We start from the raw sequence: 18,354 nt of genomic DNA, 5'->3' as shown, positions 1-18,354 counted from the left end.
AGCGACGTAAATCAATATATTCGATATATATCGATACAATCGTATATAATTCGATATATCCACACATTGTTTAAAATTTAAATGTTATTTATTCAATGATATGAATGTTCGTGAACATTTGGTATGAATCGAATTTGCGTACAAATCGCATATCCACGGGTTTCAAAAGAAATAAACTTAAACTTAGCGAATAAAGCACTAACGGTGAAACGAAAAAAGCAAAAGGCTATTACGAAGGCTATGGACCGAACCAAACCACACATCGGCAGCATTGAAAACAAACGAACTACGATGTGAAAAAGTGAGAAAAGGCCAAAAACGGCGTATAAAGCGTAACATTTTTCGAAAAACGTTTTAAACCATTATGTACAATAACCATTATGTACATACTATTTTATATTCCACATACTATTGTAATTGGGCTCGCCCGTTAAATTAATAAATAAATAAATAAATAAATAAATAAAACCGACTGCCGCCGCTCACAAAGGTTGTAAGACGAAAGTTTAGGATTTCTGATAAGGATTGGTGATATGGATTGGAGATAAGACTTGGTGCTTTGGCGGGAATGTTTAAAAGTTTGAGCGTCTAGCAGAACATTGTAATTGGATGCGATCTCCTGCCGTTAGTCCACTGCTTTTGGTTGTTAGAATTGGTAAAAAAGTGTAATGTAGATAGGTGTATTTGATTGTCTAGCTATCAGTCATCAAATTACATAGGTAGGCAATCCGACTGCGTCGGATCGCGGACAATATACGAAGCGTATATCACCAGGTATTTAAATAGTTGCCATTGGTTACAGTCTACAGTAGAAATTAGTATTTATTTATTATTGGTTTCCATTGGTCATTTGGGCAGATCAGGTATAAGCTAGCACCAAATCAAATTATTGAACATTGCAGCAAGTTACACCCAAAAACAGTTGAACAATCATAACTTTTTTAAGTTGCAATTTTTTACGGACAACGGAGTGCACGGGTTCAGCTTGGTATGAATGATTGTGTGAAGATTAAACCTCTGGGAAGAAGACAGACTAATTTAGGAATGGTTAAATTTGGTTTTTTTATTCATCTGATATTAGTAGTTATGTTAGGTTAGGGTTTTGTATTAATTGATTATATTAATCCACCATAGGTGGAATACGACAAACTTGGTATAACTTTGATACTTTAGAGTTAAATCATACACCTATGTACAAACAGCACGGGGTCCGCGATCTACCGTAGGTAGATTGCCTACCAGATAATATACTGCTGCGAATCAGAATTGTTATTCTGGGAAACGGAAAAGTTAAGATATATTTTGAACACCATACACCGAATATTAAATAACGAATTGTACAATGTTCGAGTCATATAGAGTTGATACATTTAACGGGCACTACACATAAAAAAGAATGTATAAAAGTATCAAAACATATATTGGACAACGTTGCATCAAAGTATTCACCAAGTAAGTAGCTCATAAATTTTACATAGGTACCTAATAAAGTAATAACTAATAATTAATAATCAAGATAATAATAAATGATTAAAAACAAACATTTTAAACTATTCTCATAGTATTAAGTATTAACTATTAATTAATTTTATATTTATAAGGTACTTATGTTGAAGAGCCTAATGAGGAAAGCTTAAATACTAGCGGTATTTCGATCAACTCTACATGCTGGACTCACCTGAACTTGAAACCAAAAACCCTAAAGAGTCTTGTACTGAACTTTGTTGATATCAAGCAATGAAGAAAAGGTAAAATAGATAACTAATTGTATTTATGTCTGTAATAAATCATAATATACATCTTTAATGGAAGTATAATTTGATAAGTACTCTTTACACACTACTATTATTAATTATATTACAATAATTATGTTTGTGACTTAAAACATAATATTATATTGGTTAAGGTACTTCAAATTTGTTAGTTTGATGATAGGAATTATATTATTTATTTAAAATTAACTAATTAAATTAATTTGTGGGAATACTGAGTGTATTTCTTATATTCATTTGGCAATACCTAATTTATACATTTTAAATTATGAAAAAATTTTGGTATTTTTGGTATTTTAGTTTTGTCTGGATGAGTTAATGGCAAGAGCTATTTTTTCATCCACTGCACCATTTTCAATTGTATAAAATATTCATTGGGTTAACTTTTTTAAAGCTTTAAGGCCAAGTTACAAACCTCCTTCACGCTATGTGTTATCCAAAAGACTTTTAGATAATGAGTTTGAAAGAATTAGTTGTGAAGTAAACAATACGATTAAAAACAGTAAAGTATATGGTATTCAAATTGATGGTTGGAGTAATATAAAGTTAACATAAAACAACTGCACCACAATAAAACTGTAGCATCAATATTTGATTTATGTTGAAATTAATTATGATTTTATTATTCATCTACAATCTACATTATCTCACCATAATTTTTACATTGGTAAATAACTAAAAAAATGTAGTTGCTAGTTTGACAAAATATTCAAAACATATTATGTTATATTATTACTTATTAGCTTTAATGTATATCATTATCTAATATACAATTTAAAATAACAATCATATAATAATAGGTTTCAGAAATGAGTCCATAATTAATATTATAGTTACAACTCCAAGACCATTTGTATTTAAAACAATAGATTGCAACACAGAACGCCACACAGGGCTACTGTAAAGAGTAAAGTGATTGATGAATTGGATAAAAATAAATGTCTTGGAGTTGTAACAGATAATGCGACATACATGAAAAAAGCATGGATAATTTTGCAAAAATATGACCGGTACAACCATGTATCCATTTTAAATCTTTTGATAGCTGATATAAATCATGTATGGACATTGAAAAAAAATCTAAAAACATAGTCAAAAATATTATTAGCAGTCATATTCTTTAAGGTAACGTATTTAACAATTAACTACATATATATAATTGTATTATATAAGTTATTCAAAATAATACACTGTACTTAATGTAGTAATGTGTTATTTTATGACTTCTTAATAGACAACTTTACAAACGTTCAAAAAATCAAAAAAAAATTGATTGTTCCTTAAAACTACCAGTTAAAACAATATGGGGCTCACTTTGTATTTGCTTAAAAAGTCTTCATAAAAATAAAAATGTACTGCAACACTTAGCTGTCTCTGAAGATTTAAGTGCAAGTGATATTTGGGTATTTATAAATATTAAATATAATATTTACATAAATTTAATAAATGATAAAAATATAAAATTAACAAACAATTTTATAAATCAAATTATTTTTTAGGTACCTAATTGAAAAACTTGATAAAAGTGTAAAACATAGCATTTTGTCAGATGAATTCTGGGAGCTCGTTGAAAGTATTATTACTTTAGTTGGTCCAGTAACACTTTGGATTACAAAATTAGAGTCTGATATATCAAGGTTGTCTGATGTTCCGGTTGCTCTGAATGATATAAAAAAAAGATTTATGTTACAAATGTCTACATCACCTTTACTCATAGAAGAGCAAAATATTTTAAATGAAGCCTCGGAAAAACGTTATAATATGGCTATTTATCCAATTCATTATGCAGCAAACATCTTAGACCCAAAATATCAAGGGAAAGATTTACCCCAAGGATGTGATGTAGAAGGAATTGGTTACATACAAAGAGTTGCTCATAAATTACTACCACCAAATGAATATAACAAGGTAAATATGTACAATAATTATAAATATTTTTGTATTGTTTTTTCATCTAATAACTATTTCATACTTTTCAGTGTTTTGTTATTAAGTAATAAATTAATATTACTTTATTAAATAAATTATATAACTAACTATCAATGAGATCCTATTAAAATATTATTGATTTGTAACCTAAATTATTTAAAATAGTTTTGATTATCTTCTTAATAATTAACTTTGTTATACATTTAATACTTTTATAGTGTTTTTTTGTAAAGTTAATTTTAATTTTATTTCACAGATAATAATTGAACTTGCTGAGTATCGTTCACATGAAGGATTATGGGCCAATGATATTTTATGGTACAATATTGAAAATATAGAAGCATGTATCTAATGGAATCATCTTTGTTCAAACACAAGTCTTTCAAAAGTAGCGTCTGCTATTCTTTCCTTGCCTGCATCCTCAGCAGCTACAGAGCGTCCTTTTAGCTCTTATTCACTCATCCATACTAAAAGGAGAAATCGCCTAACAAATTAAACATCGAAAAAGTTACTGTTTATTTATGAACATATAAATAATCAAGACCTGGAAGAGTCAAAATCAGTGAAAAGCGCACAAACAAACCAAGAATCTTTTACCATTAACAATGAAGATGAAGAGCCTTCCTGTAGTTATCAGGCATGTAGTCCTAGCAGTAAAAACGGGGAAGAGGATTACAATACTGATGATATAGTAGAGTCTGAAGGTGATCAGTTTGGTGAAACAGATTCAAGTGATGACAATTTTTTTAATTCCATTCAACATACACTCACTTAATATGTTCTGAATTTTAATTACATTTTTAATTTTATTGTTTAATAAAAGTTTCATGATTTATTTTACATATTGTTTTCTATTCTGAATGAAATAAGTAATAGTTTTTTTTTTTTCCAAAGAACCATTTAAAATGTTAGGTATAGACTTAAAGTCAATAGTTATATAGGAATAGCGGAATAGGTTAGATAGGTTGGTAGATAAAAATGAAAATAATATTTATCATGCATATAAACAATACATAAAAATGTTAAAGAAGGTAAGAAATTGGTAAGTAAGATTTATTTGAAAATATAACAAAAATTACACCCAAACATTTTTTTTCCAAAATTTATCAATTTACCGAATTGTAAAAAAATTACACATCTCTAGTGACACCAATTGACATCCCATCAAATCTGAATATCACCTTTTCTATGGGTAAACCCTAAAACATATACATTTTAGATTAATTTAAAAATATTTAAATTATAAATGTAAATAGACTCAGCATATTTACTTATTTAATACTAGACAATGTCATACAGACAATAATTAGACAATATTATTCAGGTAGTAAGTAACTTTAATCAGTTTAAGTTTAGACGTTAAATTTAAATTTCAGAAAGAAAACTTTAAATAAAATAATAGTTAACTTAATTTTGTATTTTAAAGTTATAGTATTTAATTTTTAACTTAATTCTATTGCTATCAGAATTATTTTCTGAAATTGTTAAATATTACAGTATAAATAATTATAAAGTATTATTGTATTATCTTAGTTGACATTAGTTAGATTTCTAGACTACATGGTTATCATACTTAAGAGGACGCCTAACTCGCATATGTTATTTCCGTTTTACAAGTGCGTAACATAGCAAATTGTGTGCTCAGCAGAACACGTGTACCTCCGTTAGCTTAAAAATTAGAGTGATTTGACCTCTTATAAAATTTAAAGGTAAGATTATTGGATAAGATGTACAAATAATTAACAATTTTAAAATACTCATTTCACGTGCTGGGTGTTACCACTGGGTAATTCCCCAAAATCATAATATTCATTGTTACTTGTTTTGTATTCTTTTATCTCATCTAATTAATGTGCACATTTGTTGTATAGATTGTAGATTGTCTTATTACTCAAATAAAATAAAAAAAAAAATACTCATTACTTGCTTCAAAATTAAAATATAATAAAAAGCACATGAGATTGCCAAGTTAATAATCTTACCTTTATATTTTATAAGAGGTAAATTCACTCTAATTTTTAATCTACACGTGTTCTTCTGAGTGCACAATTTGCTATGATACGTACTTGTAATACGGAGACAACATATGCGGGTGAAGCGTCCTTTTAATTATTCTGGATTTCATAGAACATTGCATAGAAATAAATAAATACTACAACTAAAATAACACTAAATTTAATTTAATTGTTTTACAGCAAATCATCTCGATTTGGTGAATCGTATTTGTGTAAAATCTGTAGAATAAAACTAATGTAATGTGACCAAAAATATACAAATAGTTATAACATAAAAACCATATTTATTTACCTCAATGATGTAAGGTGGAGGACAGAAAAATTAGTGGCCTAATAAATATCTAAATCATTATAATATGAATCATATACAATTATTATGAACTGATTTAATATAATGATATATAATATTGATAATAACCATTTTTTAGTTAATTTACTAGATAATTAATAAGTTTGTGATTATCAAGTTATATTTTGTTAACCTTCTGTACTGTATAGTGAAGGAAACTATAAAGTTAACAAAAATTCTAGAAACAAGGTGAGTAAGTTTTCACAATTTAATCAATGCCTAAGTGAATTCTTGATGAAATACATATTTATAAATAATTATTAAATCAAAATATTTTTTCGGTAATTTAGTCTAAATCCAGTAAGTGAAACTAAAATGGTTACAGTTGAATAAAATATTTTTTAATAGTTCATACTTACATATTTATCACAATATTTTTTCATTATTTCTAATAGAGAGATATTTTGAACTGCATGGCGCACACCTCTATTATTTTCATTAAAGACTAAAACTCTCCATTCTCCAGTACCATCCTATAATACAAGACATATTTTAGTAACAATATAAAAAATAACAAAATTAAAATTTGTACTTAATTAGTTTATTATCAAATATTCTTATTTTGCATATAGATTTGAGAAACGTTAAGCAGTATAAATATTGATTTGTACACAATATTTAGTTGATTTATGTGAATAAGATGATCAAAATATGAATTAGGTAATAAAATCTGCTTATTCTGCTTATTGTCAGAAATCAGTCAACTTATTGTACCATATCAATAATAATGACATATAATATGTGAACACGATTCATGTGCTGCATTTGCAACATATTTTGACCAGTGGGCCGCGATGGTGCAAGTTATAGTAATTTTGTCACAGTCAGTGGACATTATTTAATATACGTAGATAAAATGGATCTGAAAATTTTTTCCATTAGATAACTGCCATCTACTTTGTACAATTATTGTACATTTATACCTAATTTACAACAAATAGGAACCTAGTCAAAATTATTAATTATATTTTTATAGCTACAGTAGTAACAATAACACGTATATCATACAGTTAATAATTTTAGCTGTTCAACATTTATTTTGTCGATTGTAAAAAATGGGCCGCTTTATTCAAGAAATATGTTACATCTGCGATTAAAGCCTGCGCATACCTATTTTGTTAATGGTAATAATTATCAACTGGATTGACTATTGTGTAGTAAAGTACACAATGTACTATTGATATCAATATTTGTAGTATTGCTTACCGGTGTTGGTAATACAGTGCTACCGTCGCCGAGGGTGGTTTCGGTAATGATTTCCGATCCCAGAATGGTGTGTTTAATCTGCTGTGGCGTCATCGACGACAAATCGTCAGATTTGAAAGGATCGTAGTCTGACGTATCCATTTTGAGGTTGATGGAGTGGCGTTATTGATTTGAATCCCACTTCTGAAGTTGTGGGAATGAAGTCAGGAACAATATTAATTAATTAACACTTTGAATGATTTTAATACAATTAAATATAATAATTGAAAGAACCTGCTGTTCAATAACCTGAAGACAATAGTTTTAAGAAAAGAACAATTTAATAAATCACCAAAAGCGTGGTTTGCGCGTGGACATATAGTTGAAAAATACAAAAATAAACAAATAAAACGTTTAGGTATAAAATTAAAAGCCACAATAATCAAAGTTGACAGTCTTAACGCCAAAAAAATGTAAAGAATATTTGCGTCGGCCGTCGGGTAGCAAAGTTACACAAAATAATGGGACAATGTTAGACCAAAATGATAATGAATGATTGTGTATTCCCCGAGAGAGTGTACTTGTTTCGCGCAGCCGACTGACGCCACCCACGGCGCGGAACCCCAATTTCTCCCACTCTTTACCGTCCAGCGGCGCATACGCATGAGAGGAGTCATTGCCGACCGCCGACCGCCGGGCCGAGCAGTTGACGATCGTAACCGAACGGGCGAAAATGGTGGGGGATGCGCAGCGACGGACGAAAAAACGAGTACACTCTCTCGTGGAACAGAGTATACAAAATGTTAATAAAGTAATAATTATACTCAAACCACCATATCTTATTTCTATAACGTCGGATGATACTTGGTAGTTGGTTGACACAAAAGTAGTAATGACTAATGATGTAATTTGTTCGTTATTTGATAACAGTTTTTATCAATTTAACTAAATGAAGTTGTGAACGATCGTTTACATACAATTCGTTACATATTGAGACCACCACTCCTATCTGCAGTTTGATACAGTTTTGAAGAAATTACCAGTTCTGGACACTCATAATGTTATCAATAATAAGCGGCCATCTTTTTGTAGGAAGCAAATATCAACATTATTTTGTGATAATATTGTTTTGATATTTATTAGTTGTTTATTCTGTGTTATAACGGTAGACTTTTTGAGTTTGGAGTATTTGGTCTCGAGATTTAAAAGCAATTCATTTATCCAGCTTAACTATTGTCACAGAATAAATTGTATTGGCTATCATGGTGCTCGTATGTGTTGTTAAAAATTGCAGAAATGCCAAAAGTACAACAAAGGAAAAAAATTGAAACCTTTTTAGAATACCCAAAGATTTGGATCGTTAAGTAATTTATTAAAACAATACAATGATTATATTAGTTCATTTTTAAGGAATTGCTTCTACCTAATAACATTAATTAATTTATAGGTCTAAAGAATGGTTAATTAATTGTGGAAGGGAAGAACTCTGTTCAAAGTCTGTTGACAACCTTTATAACAATTATTATAGAGTGTGTATGAACCATTTTAAAGCAAATATGTTTTCAAACCCAGAGAAAACTCGATTGTTGATTAGTGCTGTGCCTACTGAGTTTGGTAATTATGAGTATAAAATGTTGTTTTATAAATAAAGTCATTGTAATCTAGAATCTAGATATAAGGTACCTATACAATATAATAAATTGTTGTAATATTTGCTCATATTTTATTTTCTTAATTTCAGTAATGCATACAACCATTACAACAACATCTATCTCTGTTGATGTTTCTACAATGGTTGACAAACAAATAAATTTGAGTTCACCATCTACCTGTAAGTTCATATCTGTATTTTTTTTTATTTTCTAAATTTTTAAGTGCTAATTCAAAATTTGAAAATTTGTTTACCATCAACTACAACTTTGGATGAACTTAGTAAACCAAGTTCACCTGCAGCATCAACACAAACTACAAAAGAGCTTACTTTAAACACACCTTGAAAATTAAAACTAAAAGGTAAAATAAGTGAACTCAGTTATAGATGTGCTAATTTGGAAAAACAGGTTGAAACGTTATTAAAGCAAATTAATGACACTTTATCGTTAGTAAATAATTTTTATGAAGTTTGTGATGTACATTTACCACCTAATTTGTCTTTAGCTGTAAAAAGTTTTGTTAAAATGGCCACTAGAAAACCCCAAGGTTTCCGTTACCCAAAGGAACTTAAACAATTAGCTCTCACAATTTATTTTTTCGGACCTCGTGCTTATCAGTTTTTAAAAAAATATTTTGCAATTACCGAGCACAAGAACATTGCGTAGGGTTACTGAAAAAATTGATATAGTACCTGGGTTAAATGATGTTATCTTTGAATCATTAAATTTTAAATTAAATAATTTTAATTTAATTAGACCCACATTATTTAATTAATAAGGTACAGTATGATTTTAATAACTCAATAGGTACATAATATTATAATATAAATAATATATGAAAATATTAAGTATATTAATTAATTTTGTTTCAGGACCTACAACCCAACACTATTTTTTAAATTTAATTTCATAGCTTATAGTCTGAAAAAATAAAAATAAATGTATAATTTTCAATTTTTGTATTTATTTTAAAAATTATTGTAATTTATAGTTATTTCATAATAAACCTTTTCTTATATTTCAATTTTATAAATATGTATGTCAAATAAAATATGTGTTGTTATTGTAAATTGTATGGTCTTTAATTTTGGCCATAGGTATTTTTATTGTAACTTAAAAAGCTGACGAGTTATAAGCGAAAACAGTGAAAGGGACGCTCTACCCTTTGAAGTGGAGTGGAGGGCTATGCTCAACTGCACAAGGTATAGGTGTCAGGACTTTTAGTATGTTTATAAATAAGGTATAAACTACTCACATACCAAAATTAAGCTTTCAACAATTTGTTTTTAGTATATTGTAATTATATTTCTGATTCTTATATTTTGTAATTGTCAACAAATTGTAATTGTCAAACAAACAATTTTTTAAAAATTTAATGCTTATCGCTATATATATAATCAAAAAAAGTAAATTAAGTCTATGGTAAATGTTATGGTCTTTTATTTTGGTCATAGGTATTTTTATTGTAACTTGAAAAGCTAACGAGACAATTTGACTGCGCTTATGATATTGGCATCTGAAAACGACATTCTTTAAAGAATTGATAGTGAAATCTCTATTAATAAATTTGTCCAAGAAAAGCGAGGAAAAAAAACTTGTAAATTATAAATAAAGTGATCCATTATTCCTTATTTATTACTATGTGTATTTATATATATTTATTATAATAGGCAGGTATATAATAATTAATAATATATTCATTTTTTTTCGTACATGGGTCTCTTTCAATACTTTGGCTCCTGTGCCTCAAAATGTCTTTTTCGGGCTTGGATACAAGGGGGGAAAAGGGCCCCCTATTGGGCTGTCTTTTAACGTTATTTGTTATTATTATGATTGGCTAAACCAAAAGGTTATTCAATTTTTGAAAATTTACCGCCCCCCCCTCCACTTTGGGTGACTTCTGGATCCACTACTGAGCGTTGTTGGAACTATAATTAATAATAATAATAGTGTATAAACAGAATAAGAATTTGTTAATAATTTCATATTGTTGATTGTCATTATTTAGTTTATATTGTGTTGTCATATTGACAACATGGTTATTAAGCTCCAGTGATATTTAAAAAAAAGTAACTTCTATTGTAATTGAGTTACTTTTTAAACTTAAAAGTAATGTAACTTTACCAAATAAAAAAAAAGTAACTTAAAAATAACTTAGTTACAATTTTGATAAAGAATTAGTAATGTAACTTAATTAACCAAAATAAGTAACTTCCCCAACACTGGTTATCCAAGACATTTGCTTTGCAGTTAGCTGAACTTTCCCCTATTTTTTTTATGTAAATGTGTAAATGTGAAAGTGAAAGTAGGTAGTAAAATACTGAACACAATTCACTGTAATAAAGCTAATTATATATGATAAATTATTTATAAAAATAAATATTATTATACATCTACCGGCTACCTATTATACCTGCCTTATGGGCAGGTATACGCTTATTGCGTTTAAACTTGTGCAAATAACGAGTGGCATTTGTTTTCCGGGAAAACGAAATTGGATTGTGTAAGTACAAATGATATTCTACTCGAGTCGTTTGAATTTTTAATGCAATATTTTATGACCTTCTGCATAAGAAAATCGGACGGTGAAACCGAAAAAAAACAATTTTACACTGCGAGATATCCCCTCATTTGGTGATAATTTAAAAAAAAAAAACGTGATTCATTATGCACGCGGTACGGACGATAATTTCGTCGAAAAATCGTAAACTTTATCGGTCGTTTTAAATCACGTACCTACCCATATCTTAATATATTTTATAAAAAAAACCCAACTCAATTAGTAATATCGTGGGCGGAAAACGGTCGGACGTATCTTTTAGAGGATTCGTTCAAACACGACGACCCTTAAAGACGTTCGTACGCTATGGCAGCAATCATAATAATAGTAATAATATCAAGTGCGGGGCGATTCTAGGAAAACAAAAAGTTACCCCTCCGGAAACGAGACCGACTCCGTACATAATATAATAATAATATATAAACACGCTGTAGCGGTGCGTATAAAATGTTTATAATGTTGTTCGAAAAACTTGTCCGCAGACCACGAAAACCCGATATATGTCTTGTGTGGTGAACGACATCGTAGGTGCAAAAAAAAGTCCCCGTTTGTATTTTTTATATCATGATTGAGCTCTCTAGCATAACCAGCGGCGGGTTATACCCCTAGGTGTGCAGCGGTGGTACACGACCGTAGTATAAAGATCCTGTTTCGAAGTCTACATGTTTATTTTGTATAGGTGCTTTCTATTTCTATCAGCTCTTGAAATTACTATGTAGTTTTTTATTATATACAATATACATAAATTGTATAGTTGAGATTGTATTGCTCTCTATCTCTAACACAGTAACACGAGCTCTAAAAGAGATAATCATGTATAATACTTAACATTTATTTTTTGTAAAGTATGATGATTAAAAAAATAAAAATATATGAGATATTTGCAAACATTTTTTTTCATTTCTGGAAGTCCGCGACACTACATTATAATAATATTAACAGTATATTATTATTTTTGTCGTATAGAGGCCGACAGAGACGTGTTTGTCTTTATCTTTCCCGTACATTATTATATAAAAAGGATTGTGTAATTTTTAGTATAGTTATTCGCCAATCTTCGAAACCGCGTATCCAATTGACAGAGAATTTTGCACACGTATACCTCACGTGCAGACTCGGTAGCTTCGTTTTTCAACTTAAGACAGCTGTTTGCTGCTATAGAGTGGCACACACGGGAATTTCGTATTGGATCACGAAAACCGAGTATTTTCTTGTTTATATATTGATGCGAGTAAGCTTGCCATTACAGGTTACAGAAATAAAAGATAACTATGCATAAACTATATCGTTAGTACCTATATATTAAAAGCGGAAATGCCTGTGCATGTTTGTGTAAGTGATCCACAGCCAAGTCCATCGCTATGGGTCCAATAACAAACAAAATTGATGTGATGCATAAAAAAATCACTGAGAATCGTGTATTTAATCGTGTATAATATAATTAATAATGATTACTAATATCTTTACGATTCCGACAATTTTTGGAATCGTTCTCTGCCGACACGACCCTTTCCTCGATCGGTTAGTTCGACTACGATTTATTTGTACACAATGTAATATAACAATGTAATATATTTAGTTCATGATAATAACGTACTCATTGTTGTCATCGACTGTTCACAGGCGGCGGATGTTTGCGCGACTATATAATGGACGAGGACATCAGCGTCAGCGGCAGCGAAATGAGCGACGACCGGAACAAGGTCAGTGGCGACGGAGGTTCGTCGGCTGGCAGAGGCAGTTCGAAAAACGGAGGCAGCGGCAAACCGCGGCGCGCCTGGACGGCGTTCACGTACGAACAGCACGGTGGCGCTCGAGAATAAGTTCAAGACGACGCGGTACCTGTCGGTAGGCGAGCGGCTCAACCTGGCGCTGTCGCTCACCGAGACCCAGGTGAAGATATGGTTTCAGAACAGGCGGACCAAGTGGAAGAAGCAGAAGCCCGGGCTAGACGTGAACAGCCCGACGGTGCTGCCGCCGTTCTTCCACCCGCTGGCCCACTCGGCCGCCGCGTACTGTCACCGCTGGGTGCACACCACTTCACGATCAGTGGCCATCATCCGCCGTCATAATAGCCCGCCTCCCGTTCCTAAATATTGCAATAACACGACCGCGTGCCCCCTGCACCGTCCAAGGCCGCCGGCGTCCGCCAGATCTCAAAATAATAATAATTGTGTAGGTACGATATTATCATATTTTTTTCGCCGCCGAGCCGGAAACTACTTTGGCGGGCCGACGAGACACGCGACGACAATAATGGTTGTTGTAATATCTATATACAGTAGTCGCCACTGATTTTCGCCTGTCGGACCTATAGTGGTCCAGATTTACACGACGTACCAACACATGGGAAAAAATCCCTCGTATGCATACTGGCTATACAATATATTATACATCACTGCACGTGGGTTATCCACGGGGTCGATGTGCATTTTTAAGGGTATTTTTCAACATATTTTTAGACCGTTTTCCCGATTCGATCGCATATTTTTTGACGATAAACGAGTTATTTCCTCGATGTTTTTGAAAATATTTTTTTTCATAGGTAATTTGAAGTCGTCAGGATTAACATTTTTGAAAAAAAAAATAAATATTTGTATCGTCATCAACTTTCATATTATGTGTTTTTTTTAATGGATGAGATAAAATATAAGTTACACGATGAAAATTAATATTAATTACTACCCAAGAGTGGGTACACCTATACAGCAAAATAGGAATGCATTTTCGTCTAACTCACCGTTTTGAAGATTACCGAAACCTGAGATAACCTGCTCGGGGATATTGCGATGGATTTTTGGGCTTACTACGTCAATACGAGTTTGGTCTCGGAGACTGTACCTACCCTATCGGCCACAAATCATTATCGAAGCTTATATATCGTCCAGCTGTTATGTTATGAAGTCTCATGAAAACAAATTTACATAAGACATGCACGACATACATAACAGTAATAATCCCGACATGTGTTAAACATAAACGAATCGACTTTAACAATATTCAAATCCTAAAATAAAATAATACAAAATAAATATCGACTTAAATTGTTTTGATAACGTCTCGCTGCAGTGTGAAACGTTAATTTGTCAAAGAAAACATTTTCTGGTGAAATATTAATGGAAAAATGTATTTATGGAACAATTTTCGTCACATTCCGAGTTAAAGTGTTCAATGTTGTTTAATATTTACGTTTTCTGAAGTGTTTTAAATCAGTGAATCTCAAACTTTCTTTGCCCACGGCACCCTTGAATATTTTCTAAAAATTCGGGAACACCATATTGTACACAGTATACACGAATATAATTTATTTTATGTGGTTATAAGTTACAATTTACAATCAAACATACTTAATTTATTGCCCTGAGAAAAAATTTAATATTTCTATACTCTGCAGGTCTTAAAATTAGCTATATACCTAAATAAATGTATAGGTTATAAATTATATCTACAAATGATAATTATACTAGACAAATAATACATTTACTTTATAATATTTAAACTATAAAATATTATAATAGGTATATTTTTTATTTTTATAATAATTATACAATCTATACTACTTATCATAATAAGTTTATGTGAAGAGAAACTTAAAACATGATATGCGTGATTAATAAGTCTACCCACAAGTGACTCTTTGCTCGAGATATTAGGTATATAAATAATAAACTTATAATTGTGTCGGTATGATAGCATTCACGGACCTGAATCAAAAATAAAATAAAGTGGACAATAAGACAAACCACACAGAAATTTAATATAATCAGTGGGTCTCAAACTTTCTTTGCTCACGGCCGCGGCACCCTTGAATATTTTCTAAAAATTCTGGAACACCATATCGTACACAGTATACACGAATATAATTTATTTTACGTAAAGTATATTTCATAGAATATACTTCAAATTTTACACTTCCATATTTTCAACATATTTCAACACGTTGAGAATCATTTCGAGAACGGAGACTACGGATTATTTAATAATTTGATACAAAAACATATTTCTAACAATTATTTAAAACACAATATTTTACTCATTAAACATTTGGTATACATAATAATAGTGTTGTGATTAATGTGTAGGTACAAAAATATGATATGATTTATGATTCACAAAATATAGTTAGAACATATTAAATACAAAATATAGTACAATAATAATATAAATAAAATAACATACATACAATAATATTAATACAAAAAACAGTTATGACAAGAATAAAATATGTCAAGACTCGTGACGTAATAGACGCAGTGATACTTGCGTCCAGACGACAGCTGTTCGTACGGTACCTCTGGCCGTGTCATCAGTATATCTCCTCAGAGACGTCGGACGCGTAAGTACCGCAACAAAAAATACGGCCGACAAGCCGTTTTGTCCGGCTCCAGAGCGTGCGGCGGCGCCCCTTTGCCTGCGGCTTTCGGTCCACTGTCCCAGTTTCCGGCTCCAAAGGCCACGAAACTCTCTTGGTGGAACTCCACCGCCTCCTTTCCGGGTAGTCGTCACGTTCAACCCGGACCGTTAGCCGCCACTGGACCTCCGGCGTTGACGGCATCTGCCGCAAGACAGCGGTCGGATCGACCACTTGGTTGTCCGCTGTCAACACCAGCGGCGAGTTGAACGCGGCGTCAACAACAGCCATTGCAGACCGGAATGCCGGACCCGCGTAGTTTGCTAGCTGGATCTTGCGGTAGACTAGTAGTGCAGCCGGCTTTACGAGGTCAATACCTAATATTTCGGCGTCTGACCTGTAACGCCGTTGCGTTGGCCGATCCGCTTCGACCGTGATATCCGCGGTTTTCCGGACGTTGCAGCTGGTTCGACGCGGCTGGTTCGATTCGACATTTGGCGCGGGATCTTGTTCGCGGCTGTCCAGGTCTATTCCTGTGACGTTCTGTTCCACAGTCCATCCTGGCGGGAAAGAGAACTTTGCGGCCCTCAGCTCCGCAAAAACGCTGAACATCCGTTCCCTCTCTGCTGATGGCGATTGGTTTTGGTTCATCTTAATAACAATAATTGTTTAACAACAACGATTTGAATGCAGTACGAAAATATACGGTTTCAAATAAACGACAGCAGCTTGATAAATGACCGAAATCCAAAAATAACAAGTTGTGTATTTTAATAAAACCTAAAGCAACGAGATGTCTGTTGATTTATAATAGGCCAGTATAACTCTTGTAATATGCAATCGTTTCAAATATAAAAAAAAAATATATTTTCAAAAAATGTGCAAATTCGACTCCTGCTATTAAATGGTTTTAACTTGTGCGAAACTAAAGCGAATTATCTCGGGACTCGAAGATACCCACAAAAATATTATGTATAAAATCTAACATTACCGATTAATATGGAGGGCCTCTATTGGAGGCATATACGGGCTAGGTACCAACATAGGTCGATTATAATGTAAGTGGATTGTTAGCTATCCATGATATAACGGACTGAAAATAACGACATGGTCAGGGAACGGCCACCGAAAGTTTCTACCATAGATGAGAATACTGGGTACCTAATGTTTTCAGCTCTACCGGTGGTTTTATTTGGCTCCACATTTTGTATCTTAGTCCGTCGGCATACAGACGTCGTTGTAAACTCAAAGTTCCCATTGCACTTATTACCTCTTGTGTAACATTCGTGGCCGTGATAAACCACTCGTTTCCAGACCATAATAATATCTTAGTCCGTGATATATATAAATGTATTTATATATGTTTGTATTTTATCAAGTCATAATATTTATAACACGATTTCTCACGGATTTAGATAATAAAATAATAAATGTTGAAAATAATTTGAATGGAGGTAATTATTTTATTTTATTATTTGACTTAATATTTTGTTTAATCATTCATCGTTTGTGATTGACATCCATTTATTCATGTTATGTTTATGAAAATATATATAAGGTATAAGTGCATTATAATCATATTGAATATTTATGGAGGTACCTACTATTTATACACAATATTGATAATGATAAACGTAATGATAAACAAAGGTGTACCATTTAATTGATCAAAAATGGAACTCTTTGCAGAGTTTGTAGTACCTATTAAGCACAGACATAAACTAGTGATAAATATAAAACAAATTAGTTATGAATTAATTGTAGGTATTATCACCAGTAAATTAACACTTAAACGGTTTTTCACATTAGAAAGCTTATATATTATATTTATAACTTGGTGTTAGGGGCTTACTTACTATATGTAAGTAAGTAACTATAAGTTTCTACGAAAGAAGGTTATGTAAAATAATGTTTTGAAGAAATCTAAATTTAACTTCAGCATGATTTTCAATTAATTATTTGTTTATAAAAACCAGTTATCCTAGTAGATGAACTAATTTTTTCAGTTGATGAACAACCGTGTACCTGTTAATGAACACTTAGTTTATTTTCCAATTACCAGCTATTTCAATAATCTTTTTAATAATGATTATTTTATTTTATTATAATGCCTTTGTAATACAATAATAATCATAGATAAAACTTTAACACAAAACAAATAATTTTAAGCATAACTAAATACAACTCGATTAAAGTTAATAAAATAGTGATTTGTAGGGCTCGGATTTTGTAGCAAAATAAATCCTTAAAAAAGCATTTTAAGTAGCCAAAAAAAGCCAAAAAAGCATTTATTAATTTAATTCTAAAAAAGCAAATTTCAATTACACATAAAATTAAATATTAAAAAAGGAATTTACAACTACATATTTAGTCAAGTTACTTTCATTAAAACTCATATTAAACATATAAAACGTGATATTTTTCATCCGAATTTATTTTGACTTCACACAATTTACAAAATATAATATTTCCGTCAGTCATAACACATTTTCACCGAATTCTCTTACGATTTTTTTTAATTTTTAACTTTTGGCATTTTGA

The 18,354-nt window shown here is 31.2% G+C and overlaps 2 protein-coding genes across 2 annotated transcripts; one reads left to right on the top strand and one right to left on the bottom strand.

Annotated features, from left to right (window-relative positions):
- Positions 1 to 4,725: 4,725 nt before the first annotated feature.
- Positions 4,726 to 8,136, bottom strand: LOC100574911. Its single transcript, XM_008182671.3, has 3 exons — positions 7,272 to 8,136; positions 6,425 to 6,538; positions 4,726 to 4,900 (listed from the first exon to the last, which is right to left on the bottom strand). Exons 1-3 carry the CDS (start codon positions 7,410 to 7,412, stop codon positions 4,832 to 4,834), a joined length of 324 nt encoding a protein of 107 aa, XP_008180893.1. The 5' UTR covers positions 7,413 to 8,136; the 3' UTR covers positions 4,726 to 4,831.
- Positions 8,137 to 8,301: 165 nt separating this feature from the next.
- On the top strand, positions 8,302 to 9,643 carry LOC100574815. The gene is made up of 3 exons (XM_029490173.1): positions 8,302 to 8,614; positions 8,698 to 8,864; positions 8,992 to 9,643. Exons 1-3 carry the CDS (start codon positions 8,547 to 8,549, stop codon positions 9,114 to 9,116), a joined length of 360 nt encoding a protein of 119 aa, XP_029346033.1. The 5' UTR covers positions 8,302 to 8,546; the 3' UTR covers positions 9,117 to 9,643.
- Positions 9,644 to 18,354: the final 8,711 nt, after the last annotated feature.

Source organism: Acyrthosiphon pisum, chromosome A2 (genome assembly GCF_005508785.2).
Source record: "Acyrthosiphon pisum isolate AL4f chromosome A2, pea_aphid_22Mar2018_4r6ur, whole genome shotgun sequence".
NCBI lineage: Eukaryota > Metazoa > Arthropoda > Insecta > Hemiptera > Aphididae > Acyrthosiphon > Acyrthosiphon pisum.
The sequence above is the reverse complement of the archived record's forward strand: the minus strand, read 5'-3'. Positions and strand labels throughout refer to the sequence as shown.

Coding starts and splice junctions, on each gene's coding strand:
- LOC100574911 (XM_008182671.3), bottom strand. CDS start 7,412: ATGGATACGTCAGACTACGATCCTTTCAAATCTGACGATTTGTCGTCG. Junction 6,539..7,271: donor GCACTGTATTACCAACACCG/GTAAGCAATACT, acceptor CTTGTATTATAG/GATGGTACTGGAGAATGGAG. Junction 4,901..6,424: donor AAAAATATTGTGATAAATAT/GTAAGTATGAAC, acceptor TATATGTTTTAG/GGTTTACCCATAGAAAAGGT.
- LOC100574815 (XM_029490173.1), top strand. CDS start 8,547: ATGCCAAAAGTACAACAAAGGAAAAAAATTGAAACCTTTTTAGAATAC. Junction 8,615..8,697: donor CCAAAGATTTGGATCGTTAA/GTAATTTATTAA, acceptor ATTAATTTATAG/GTCTAAAGAATGGTTAATTA. Junction 8,865..8,991: donor TGCTGTGCCTACTGAGTTTG/GTAATTATGAGT, acceptor TCTTAATTTCAG/TAATGCATACAACCATTACA.